At 61.1% G+C, this 11,028-nt stretch overlaps 2 protein-coding genes across 2 annotated transcripts in view; one reads left to right on the top strand and one right to left on the bottom strand.

The window, feature by feature from the left end:
* SLC22A12 (solute carrier family 22 member 12) overlaps nt 1–5,249 on the top strand; it is a 6,553-nt gene extending 1,304 nt beyond the window's left edge. The window contains 7 exon segments of the mRNA XM_039860201.1: nt 1,306–1,361; nt 1,364–1,428; nt 1,594–1,708; nt 2,454–2,621; nt 2,624–2,682; nt 3,203–3,309; nt 3,552–5,249. Coding sequence (XP_039716135.1) covers nt 1,306–1,361; nt 1,364–1,428; nt 1,594–1,708; nt 2,454–2,621; nt 2,624–2,682; nt 3,203–3,309; nt 3,552–3,759 — 778 coding nt within the window. The 3' untranslated portion in view covers nt 3,760–5,249.
* A 4,262-nt stretch (nt 5,250–9,511) lies between these two features.
* Nucleotides 9,512–11,028, bottom strand: part of LOC120600713 (neurexin-2-beta) — a 1,929-nt gene continuing 412 nt past the window's right edge. The window contains exon 2 of the mRNA XM_039860200.1: nt 9,512–10,596. Coding sequence (XP_039716134.1) covers nt 9,710–10,596 — 887 coding nt within the window. The 3' untranslated portion in view covers nt 9,512–9,709. The remainder of the gene's footprint in view (nt 10,597–11,028) is intronic.

The following is an 11,028-nucleotide window of genomic DNA, read 5'->3' as shown; positions in this document are numbered from 1 at the left end:
AGCAGCGTCACCTGAGCCCACAGCTCCTCCTCCAAATGCTGCAGACCTCGAGTCCCCTCTCCCGTCCTGCCTGTGCCCGGCCCCCAGCTTCCCGTTTCCAACTACCTGTGTGACACGTCCACAATGATACAGCACAAAAACGTAACATCTCCTACACCTGCTCCTCCCCAAGGCCTCCCAATGTTGACAGCAGCCCCCAACCACCAGGTACGAGTCAGGGTCACCGTGGCACCCCCTTCTCCCTCACCGTCTCCCCACCTCAAGTCCCGCGGGTCACTGGGTCTTGTCAACTCTACCTCTAATGGGCACCTTGAATCCTCCCTTCTGTCCCCCATTCTGCAAACCCCAGAGGACCTCGGGGCCCCGGTGGGTGTGGAGCAGGCAGCCATACCCTGCTGCTGTTCACGGGGACCCTGCATGAGCAAAGGCCTGGGGACAGGAGCCAGGTGGGCACTACAGGGGTTCGGTCAGCCGGACAGACAGTACAGGGAGTCTGGACTTGACGTTGAGGCCATGGGAGCCAGGTCAACGTTAGGGTCTGAACACTGCCATGGGGAGGCAGTGCCGGATGCACGGTGCTGACCGGTACCCAGGAGCTGGCTGCTGCTGTCCCAGCTTGAACAACGGGGCCAAAGGGTCATGGGGCCAGTCAGGTGTAAGGGGTGCCAGAGGTGACGAGAACTGTTGACTGATTAGGTGCAGGAGGCAGGGGACTGGTGGTGTCAGGACCAAAGACTCTGCTCCAGGCCTGAGCCCCAGGCAGGCGTGAAGCCGTTTGCAGGGAGGGGCACTGAAGGAGGAGCCAGCTCAGGCAGGAAGGTGCCTCCGTGGAGATAAACGGGGGTCCGTGTGACATCCGGGCCGTGCCAGACAGTGGAGGAAGGACCCTGGCAGTCTCATGCCTGTGGTGAACTTACAGGACTGTGCTCCTGTAGCCATCTGGGGGGCCTTACTGTACCTAGGCCCACCCAGCCCTGGCCCCCCAGGAAGGGCCATGGGGTCAGGAAGGAGGCAGGAAGGGGAAAACAAGGATCCCCAACCCCAACCCAAGGGGGAGAGGCTGGAGGGAGGAAGGGTGGCCTGTTGAAGGAGGGTAGCTGAGATGGTGTGACTGCCATACATCACGATGCCCTTCACTGCCCACCCGCTGACCTCACCATCCCGAGCCTGGGGCCTGTGGGCAGAAGGGGAAAGAGGAGCAGTTAGGCTTGCACGGGCCAGGCCCTGGGCCACTCGCTGGAGCCAGACCCTGGGGGCCACGTAGTGACTCCCCTCCTACTCGCCTCCCTCTCTGCCCTGCCCCAGGAGGCTGACAGAGTCGGCACCATGGCTCCTCATCATGGGCAGGCTGGAACGGGGCCTGGGCAGCTGTGGAGGGTGGCTGCCATCAATGGGAAGAGGGCAGTAGGGGACACACTGACCGTTGAGGTGAGGCAGGGCCGGGCCTTGCCCCAGGGGAGGACCCCCGGACCCTCTCCCTGACCATGCGCAGGGCCCTTGGGAGGCCGACCAAGGGCCCTGACCCCCGAAGATTAGGGTCTTAGGGAGGAGCCCCCAGCACTGACAGCGCCTAGCAACTCCCTTCCCCCCAAGGGCTTGTTCTCAGCCATGCAGGAGGAGCTGAGTGCGAGCCAGGCTCCCGCCAGCCTGGGCACCCTGCTTCCAACACCTGGACTGGGCCTCCGGACCTGGGTCTCCATTCTGTGCTGGTAAATGCCCCTCAGCCCCACCCACCTGGGCCCCAGCCTCCGCCTCTGGCCTGCCCTCAGGCTGCTGGCAGCCAGGAAAGCTAGACTCAAGGACCTGGCTGGCATCCAGCGGGGGGCCTCTGTTGACTCTGCTGACTGGCCTGGGAGTGCCTGCACAACAAGGCATGTAGCTCTGACACCTCTATTAGTCGGGCTCCTGAGAGGGAGCAGCCCAGGCCAGGTGGGCTCAGGTGGCTGACAGTCAATAGAAGGGATTAATAAGGATTCATAATAAGGGTGCTGGAGGAGCTGAAGAGCCCAGTAGGATAAGGAGGCTGTCAGAGAATTCAACGGCAGAAAGGCACATCCACCCTCGTTTGGAGGGACCAGGGAGAAGGGAGGGGTATTATCAGAGCCCAGGAGCCAGGGTCACCCAGCAAAGACTGAAACCAGGGAGACTTCAGAGGGAGGGCCCGTTCGGGGTTAGCTGGAGCTGTGGGGGGACACAGCCACTGCCAGTCAGGGCACTCAAGGAGGGGAGGGAGGATTACCCCAGCTTCTCCTCTGGTCCCACCTCCGGCCTCTCACTAGTGCCTCCCATTGGCCAAACCTAATGAGAGCAGCATTGGCAAGGGAATCTGGGAAATGTAGTCCACAGAGAACACCCCAGCCACACAGAGGCAGCAGGAGGAGGGCGGAAATGGGTCTGAGAACAAAGCCAAGGAGCAGCCGCCCCCCAGCCTGACTCCACCTGCCCCGCCTCTGGGTTTGCCTTAGGATTCACCTCCTATGGCCTGGCCCTGGACCTGCAGGCCCTGGACAGAAACGTCTTCCTGCTCCAAGTCCTCACTGGGGTCTTCGACCTCCTAGCTAAGACAGGCGCCATGCTGCTGCTGAGCCGGCTGGGCCACTGCCCCATGCAGGCAGCGTCCCTGGTATGGCGGGGATCTGCATCCTGGCCAACTCATTGGTGCCCCGTGAGCGAGCAGGCCGGGTACACATGGCTGTAGCCTGAGGTTCCTACCTGGCCGGGGTGAAAGGGGGGCCCTGAGCCAAGAACAGAAACCCCTCGCCCCCTCCTCAGAGGGTGCTGGACTAGAGCAGAGGCCTGGCTAGGGAGGAGGCTGCTGGGGCATCTGGGAGAGGTGGTGGAGGCCCGCACTGGGCAGCGGGAGCAGGGACGGAGTGGAGGGGGCGGCACTGTGAAGAACTATAGGTAAAACAAGAATTCAGTGATGATGATGGGTTGCTTATGGGGGGCAGGGTGTTAGGGAAATGGATGCCCAGGAGGAGGGGATTTGTCAGGGAGGCTCCCGGGGTCTGTCTCCTGGGTCCCACTGCTGGGGTGTGAGAGGAGAGAAAAGTGGGGGTGGGGTGGGGCAGAGAATGTGGCCACGAGGTCACTTAGGACATGGTACATGTGTGGGGTCCTCAAGTGGAAGGTCAGGGAGCAAGCCCTCATCTGACCAGGGGTCCCTGCCACCATCCTGCTAACCCCGTCTCTGTCCACAGAGATGAGGTTCCTACGTTCAGCCCTGGCCATGCCGGGGCTCGGGAGGATCGGGGCTGCCTTCACCTGCATCCCCGTCTACACTGGTGAGCTCTTCCCCACTGTAGTCAGGTAAGGCTGTGACTAGGCCCAAGTTGGGGCATGCCCTGGGCGGAGGATGGGGGGCATCCTTCCCCAGATCTGGATGTTTGTGCCCTGTGTCTCTCTTCCATGTGGTCTCAGGGCTGCCCAGGCGTGTCCCAGCCCAGCCTGACCCACTGTGCTGCCCTGGGCAGAGCAGGGCTGTGCCGGAATGGGAGGTCAAGGACGCACGATGGCAGAGTGGCCCCTCACAGGTGGGCCCGTGCTGGCAGGGTGACCGCCATGGGCGTGGGCCAGACGTCAGCCCAAGGGGGAGCCATCTTGAGGCCTCTGCTCCAACTGCTAGGAGTGCACAGCCCCTCCTCTCCCCTGCTGATGTGTGGGGCAGAGCCAGTGCTCAGTGGCCTGGCCACACCGCTGCTGCCCAAGACCCAGAGTCTGCCGCTGCCTGGCACGACCCAGGACGTGCAGAGCCAGTGAGTGGACCTAGTCCCGGGACCAACCTCTCCTCCCTCCAGAGAACTGCAGAACAGGATGGATCTGGCCGCCAACCCCCATCACTGGACAGAGGGAGAAGCGGAGGCCCAGAGAGGCACAGGATTGGCTGAGAGTCACACAGCACATCTTCGGGAGAGTGGAGGCCACAGGCTGGGTCTCCCAGCTGACAGCGTGGATTTTGCCTCCTGTTCATTTCACCACTCAAGGCCCAAATGACCCAACTACCCCAAGCTCCAGCTTGTGAGAGGTCGGGGGACAGGGAGCACAGTCCTGCGTCAGGGGGCCAGCCGAGGGTATGACGGCTGTTGAGGGTCCTCACTGGCCCCAGACTCTACTACTGGAGCCCCAGGTGTCAGTCAAGGCTGTCACTGCCCACCCACCCTCCACTGCGTGCTCGGGGAGCTCGGTTCTGGGCCCCCGAGAGCAGCAGTGTCTTCTGAGTCTTCAGAATGGACACAGGTCAGGGGTCGCTCTATACCTGCAGGACATAACCTCTCCATGTAAAGAAGGGAACACATGGCACCCACAGGTGCTCTGTCCTGAAATCCACGCAGTTTTAGGCCTCCTGGGAGCCCGCGACAGGACCGTGGGAGAAGCCTCTGGTCCGCCGCAGAAGGCAGGCAGGCGAAGGCCTTGATTTCCAAAGGGCCGGGGCCACCCCTCCAGCCCAGCCTGCCTCTCAGTCTGAGGAGCCGCCTTGCACACAGAAGGGGCAGAGGACGGTGTGATCGGTAGGAGGCTGCCCAGGGTAATGTCACCGACCCTCCCTCACAGCTGCAAAGAGGATCAGGGACCAGGCCCGGGGGTGGGGCCAGCCTGTCCACCCTGTGCACCCCTCCTCGCTGCTCACTGCCCCTGGCACAGGGCCGCCCTTCACCATAGTCAAAACCTCCCCAGCTTCTCACTGCAGCCCGAGGCAAACACCCACTTGGCCTCCCAGACCCCGGAGGCCGAGGCCATTGCCCTCGCTCTGGGGACCCAGGGCCCAGCCTGAGGCTCTGCTGAAACCCTTACCCACCACCTTGGCCACACTCCTGTCTCCCACGCCACCAGCCTGTGAGTTCCCAGAGGCCTGGGGAGTCCCCGGCTCCCACACAGAGGCCGGGCGGAGGGGCATCGGAAGGAGGGAGATGAGAGTCTAAGTAAAGGAACAGACAACAGCCCCCGACTACTCAGTGACGAGCCCAGGGTCCGCGCGGGTGGGGGCTCCTTGCTGGGGAGCCCTTTCCTGCCCCGAGTGCCCCCCGAGTGGCTGCCCCATCTGGCCCCTGTTGTGAGCCAGGCACCTTGCTGGGAACCTCAGGGCCTCATCTCATTTAATCTTTTCTTCCAAGGCAGAGGGTGCCCCATTTCGCAGATGAGAAACTGAAGGTGGGTGACACGCAGCCGGAGCGGGCAGCGTCAGGAGTCAAGCCCTGGCCTGCAGGTCTCCAGAGCCCGACTCTGGCCATGACAGCCCCGCCTGTCTCCAGGCCTCAGTGGTGCTTCCAGTAGGTGCTTCTCCCGGGCAGGGGTCTGCAGGGTCCACCGGCACCGCTTAAGGGGAGACACAGAGCAGGGCTCTGGCAGAATGGGGCGGGCCCTGGAGCTCCCCACCCCAACTGACGGACGCGGGTGCAGGCAAGAGCCACCTGCTGCCCGGTGGGGTCCCCAACAGCTGTGCTCAGGTGGCCTCTTGGCCACCTGGGCCTGTGTCACTGCTTCCAGGCACCTCAGCAGAGGGCAGTGCCCCTCACACACACATGCTGGTGATACGTACACACGTGTGTGCACACACGAGGTTAACGAGAAAACAAAAAGTTACTCCTTGTCCCCGGGAGGCAGGATCACCCCCAGGCCTGGTCTTACCCTTGGCAGCCCCTGGGCCTTGGGGGTTGTGTCCTTCAGTCACCTGCCTATGGCCACCCCTCAGTGAAGACCCCCAGGACTGAGGTCGTCCAGCCCACCCTGGACTTTCTGTCTCGTCTGCCTGCTGCCCCGCTGAGCCTTAGCCTTCTTACCCTTGCTCAGCATTCTTGGGGCGCCAGGGTGTCCAGAAGCTTCCAGAACGCAGACCGCAGGGCTGGTGGGAGATGGATTCTCCTCACCCCTAGGGTGTCCTCTAGCTCAGAGCTGTCCCTCTACCCACATTCAGAGGGGCCTTGCTCCCAGTTTCGCCAGGGGTGACAATCTTGCAGGCCCCAGGGCCTACCTGCTTCCCAATGTCACCCCTCACTTAACTCATCAGGGCCTGGAAGCCGGAAAGGCCCCGGGCCCTGCCGCTCTGGGGCTGCTAGGGAGTGAGTGTCATTGCCATGGCAGAGCGCTGCCCTGTGAGGGGAGGGGCCCGCCTTGGCGGCAGCCACAGGCCTCCATTCCGCTGGGTGCTGCCACTGAACGGCAGGCCTTTGCGTAGGACACACCCCCCTCTGATGCCCACCCTAGGGAGCTCCTGACTCCAGCAGCTGCTGGAGACCCTGCAACGAAGGAGCCAAGGGGACTGGGCACGGGAAAGAAGAACCCACTGACCACCCTCATGGTCTCACCCGCCATGGCCTCAGGCAGCGAAGACAGGAGGGTGGCTGGGACCTACTCTGCCCATTCTCCCGCCTCCAGCCAGGCCTGGAGCTCACCCAGGAAAGTGTGTGGGGCAGGGCAGTACCAGGCACCATGGGCTCCATATTCACCTCTGGGACAAGGACACCGACCCAGAAGAGGCCCAGGGTTGGCTGAGCTGGTATTATCAGCCCTGGGGGCTTACATGGCCAGAGGAGGTCTTCAAAGTCAAAGTCCTCAGCCAGATTTCACTGCCAGCTTCTTCCCCAAACCCTGTCCTTGGTCCCCCTGAGGTGGGATCTACTGACACAACCCCCTTGCAAGTACCAGCTGTCAAAGACAAATTGCCTGGAATTTCAGCCATTCCCAGGTGCTGTTTGAGCCCTCTTGGGAGCGGGGGCGGGGAGGAGGGTCACTACCAGGCCAGCCAGACCTTGAGAGCTTAGATGCTAAGTTCAACATCAGATATACAGGACACAGGAGCTGAGACCAAGGTACCAGCTCTTACGGATGGATAAACCGAGTCAATGGCAGAGTCCAGCAATCTTTCCACTGACAGCCATGCCTGTGGGGTGACAGGAGCTCTTAGCCTCCGTGTGCAGAGAGGAAAACACCCAGTCCCACAGCCACAGGGCAACGAGCAGGACTGGGGCCCATCCTTCCACCTCCTGCACTGTCCCTCTCTCTGGTCCCCTGCTCTGACAGACTGTTCAAGGCCATTCTAGAAATTTCTGGAGTAAGAATGTTTCTTCTCTTCTTGACAACAAAGAACTCCTGCCTGCTTGTCTTTCTTTGGACAGTGGTGATAGTGCAGGGGAACCCGAGATAAGTCTCTGTCCCTTGGACAGAGAGCAGCAGCAGAGGATCTGGGGGGAGGCCACCGCCTGCACAGGGACAAGACATCCTGGCAAGACTGCCCCAAGTCAGGGCCTCTGCCAGCCTTCCATGGGGTGTTAGAGCTGACCTCAGGGATGCTGGCCTCAGGCTCCAAGACTGTGAGCAGCAAAGGAAGAGGGGGACCAGAGGCCCCTTCTACCCGGGGTGGCTGGTTCAGGAGGGCGAGGAGAGGACAAGTTCATGGAAATCCACACCCAGGAAGCTGGAGGAAGACCCGCTCTCCTACCCTTGACAGGACACTGGGGGCACACCCCATAGTGGGGAGGTCTCAAGACAATGCTGCATCCCAGGATGGAGGGGAGGAGGGGGAGATGAGGCCAACCTGCTTGGGCTCTTGCCCACATCAAACCCAAGGGCCTGGGAGGTGTTCAGGCCTAGACATGGCCCAGGCTTGTGAACTAAAAACTGAGAGAATGAGCTGGCCAGCAGCAGAGCCACCATGGATGGAAACTCTGGAAGCTGAATTGGGCAGTGAAGGGTGGTGAGCCAAGGGTGCCAGAGAGCAGAGCCTGGAGGGGAGGCAAGCTCCCCCAAGCAGAAGGCAGAGGAGACCTGAGTGACAGAATCGTGGCTGAGTCACGTCTCCTGTGTCCAGTAGTGTCTTAATCCACTGCAACCGGGAAATGCAGACCCACCCACACTCTGCTCTCCCAAGGATGCCCACACATTGGGGTCCTCACCTAGAACCCCTTCTTTGTGAGTCTCTGCTCCTTGCGCCTGAGGCTTAACAGATGTGGAGCCGGTTCTCATTGTGTCCAGACCGTGGGCCCAATTAGCCCACAGAGGAGCAATTTGCCATATGGCTGTGGGACTGGGTGTTTTCCTGGGGAAAAGGTGTGCTGACTCACTCCCACCAGTAGCCCCAGGAGCTGGCCACAGTCGGCCAGTGGACGTGGAGCAGGTGGGGGTGGAGAGGGCAGAGTCTAAATCCCTAGAGATGCAGAAGGAGCAGGCTCTGGAGTTAGGCAGGACTAGGGGCAGATTTGGACTCTGTCACTGATTTCACCTTGAGATCTTGGACCAACCCCTGAAGCTCTTGCCACCCAGAAATAACACCGCCTGCCCCGAGAGCTGTGACAAACCTGGGGGGTAAGATGATGCCCCTGCCTTTGGGGATTTGTCTCCCTTCAGAGAAGCTAAAGTCCTAAGGTGGGCTGACTCAACCAGGGACAGAGACCAGCTTTCGCCCACAAGTCTGGTGGCTATTTCTTGTCCCCACCCTCAGCTGGGCGGAGACAAAGACAAGTAGCCCCAGCGGCCCAAAGCCATGCTCTGCACCAAAAGTTTAAGGGATACTCACCATCTCTCCTGGGTCCCAATTCCGGCCCGGACCCCGGCCGGGAGTCGGGACCAATGTCCCAGCAGCCCCCACCCAGAACAAACTGCACAGGACCTTTGGGTTTGGAAAGGTTTTTTTTCTTTTCCCACACATTTCCGGGGTTGGGGTGTTTTCCAAGACTCAGACACATTTGTTAACAAAGAGAGAAAAAAAACTGGGGGAGCAGGGAGCCCGTGGGCAGAGAAGTGACCCCAGCAGTCCGCAGGTAATGCCTCGCTCCCTCTCTTCCCCGCTGCCCGCACCCAACGGGTGCCCCCGGCTGCTGCTCACGGTATCTAGATTATTTGTCTTTAATATATATCTGCATTTGCCTTTCCCCTCCCACCCGCCCCCCACCCCTGCTCCTCCAGCAGCTTCCCCAGCAATGCACGTCGCCCGGCGGCACACAACAGAACTGACTTCTCAGGCCAGGCAGTCGTCCCTGGGCAGTGCCAGCGGGCACTCCCCTGATGGCGGTTTACAGGCAGGTCAGGGCGCTGGCGAAGCTTTGCCTGCTTTCACGCAGCCCGCCTCCCGTCACTGGGCCGCCTGCCCTCCCGCCATGTCAGCCAAACTCAAACCCAAAGGGAAGTTTCCTGCAAAGAAAGGTTTTGTGGGAAGGGTGTTAAGCATGGGCCTACGTTTTTTTTCGTTACAAAAAAAACAAGTGTTTTCTGCTTTTGGGAAGGAGGGTGGGGACGGAGAGACACAGCAAGCCTGGAGTGGGGGCTGGAGGGCTTGGAAGAGAAGGAAGGCAGGAGGGACAGAGGGAGGAAAAAGAAAAATTGAGGAAAATTAACGGGACGAGTAGTGGACACTTTACAAAACCCCCAGCCTTCCTTCCCGCCCAACCCCACCAAAATAAAACTACCCCCCTTAAAAAAATAAATCAGCCCGGGGCCGTGAGCACGTGCCCTGCCCGGGAGCGCAGAGCGGAGGGGGCCCGCCAGCCCCGGGGCTGATGGTACCGCGGCCCTGGCAGCAGGAGGAAGCGGACGATCGCGGGGTTTTCCTTTTTTTTTTTTTTCTTTTTCTTTGTTTTTTTTTGCGTTTCCTCTTCGTGAGAGAAGTCTGAGGCAGCCAAGGGAGTGGGTCCCCAGGGCCCTGGCAGGGAGAGGGCCGCACCCTCCTCTCGGGCCCTCCCGGGAGGGGCAGCTGGCAGTGGGGCGCGGTGCCAGGGCCTCAGACGTAATACTCCTTGTCTTTGTTCTTCTTGGCCTTGCTGGGCGTCTTGGGGGCCGCCGGGGCCTTCTCTTTCACCACCGCCCCATTGCTCTGGGCCGAGTTACTGATGTAGTTCCGGCTCTGGTCCACCTGGTAGGAGCCCTCATCGCGGTTGCGGTACTTGTACATGGCGTAGAGGAGGATGAGGATGCAGAGCGCCGCGGCCGCCACGATGCCCACCACCATGCCCGTGGTGCTGCTGGACTCCCGGATCACCTCCACTGCGCCCGGCGGGCCCCGCTCCCCAGGCCCCGTGGGGTTGGCTGTGGGCAGATGGGGGAAGCCGGGGGCGGAGGTCACGCCGGGGCGCAACGGAGGGGGCCTCCGCGGCTCGAAGGACGTGGGGGCCCCGGGCCCCAGGGGTGGGTTCTCCAGCAGGGGCTGCAGCGGGTCTCGGTGGTTCATTTTGCCCGCTGGCAGGTTTGGGGCTGGGGCAGAGGGGACTAGCAGCACCCCAGGGGCGCCGGTGGCCCCATGTGTCCTGAGGTTAGGCCGGGGAGCGGGTTTGCGGGGAGAGAGGAGGGTGGTGCGGTCCGTGACCAGGGGAAAGGTGGTATAAAAGTCCTCGTCGTCCGTGGGGGGGAGGCTGGAGTCAAAGACCTCCCCGGATGCAAAGCCCGAGGCCTCGATGGGCTCTTCGCAGTCGCTGTCGTCCTGCTCAGCCTGGCACGGGCCCCCAGCGGGTGGGCGGCGGGCCGCGGGCGGGGGCAGGGTGTCTTGGGTGGCCCCCACGCCCGTGAGGAAGGGGTAGAAGGTGGGGGGTGGGGGCACGAAGGGGGATCGGGTGGCCACGGGAGGGGGGTCTAAGGAGTCCTCCGTGATAATGGGCAATATTAACTCTCCTCCTAGAACAAGAGAGAGAAGAGAAAAGAGAAGGCGTCAGCGAGGGCCAGGGCGCAGGCGGCCGCCACAGAGAGAGAAACAACAGCCTCACACACCCAAATCGGTTCCAATTGGCTTTGGCGGAGACTAGAGCGGGCTTCGCCCGCCCGCCAGCCGGCCGGAGCACTGCGCTTTAAGCGGGCAGCGGCTGGATGCCCTGGGCACCCCACGCACGGGCTCTGTGGCTCTCTGGGTTTTGGTCTTTTGTTTGTCTTAAGAAACCAAAAGGAACAGAAAGGAAAGGAAATCGAAAAGAAACGGAAAGAAAAACTCTACTGGTTTAAGGCTTTAAAAACAGATACAAGAGCAGCATTTAAACAAACCTAACGACAATATCTTTTAGGGTTTTTTTTTCTAGATATTTCTCTTTTTTTGCTTTTGTTTTTTTTTTTTTT

This window comes from Pteropus medius, unplaced genomic scaffold (assembly GCF_902729225.1).
Source record: "Pteropus medius unplaced genomic scaffold, Ma_sr-lr_union100, whole genome shotgun sequence".
In the NCBI taxonomy this organism is placed as follows: Eukaryota; Metazoa; Chordata; class Mammalia; order Chiroptera; family Pteropodidae; genus Pteropus; species Pteropus medius.
The sequence above is the reverse complement of the archived record's forward strand: the minus strand, read 5'-3'. Positions and strand labels throughout refer to the sequence as shown.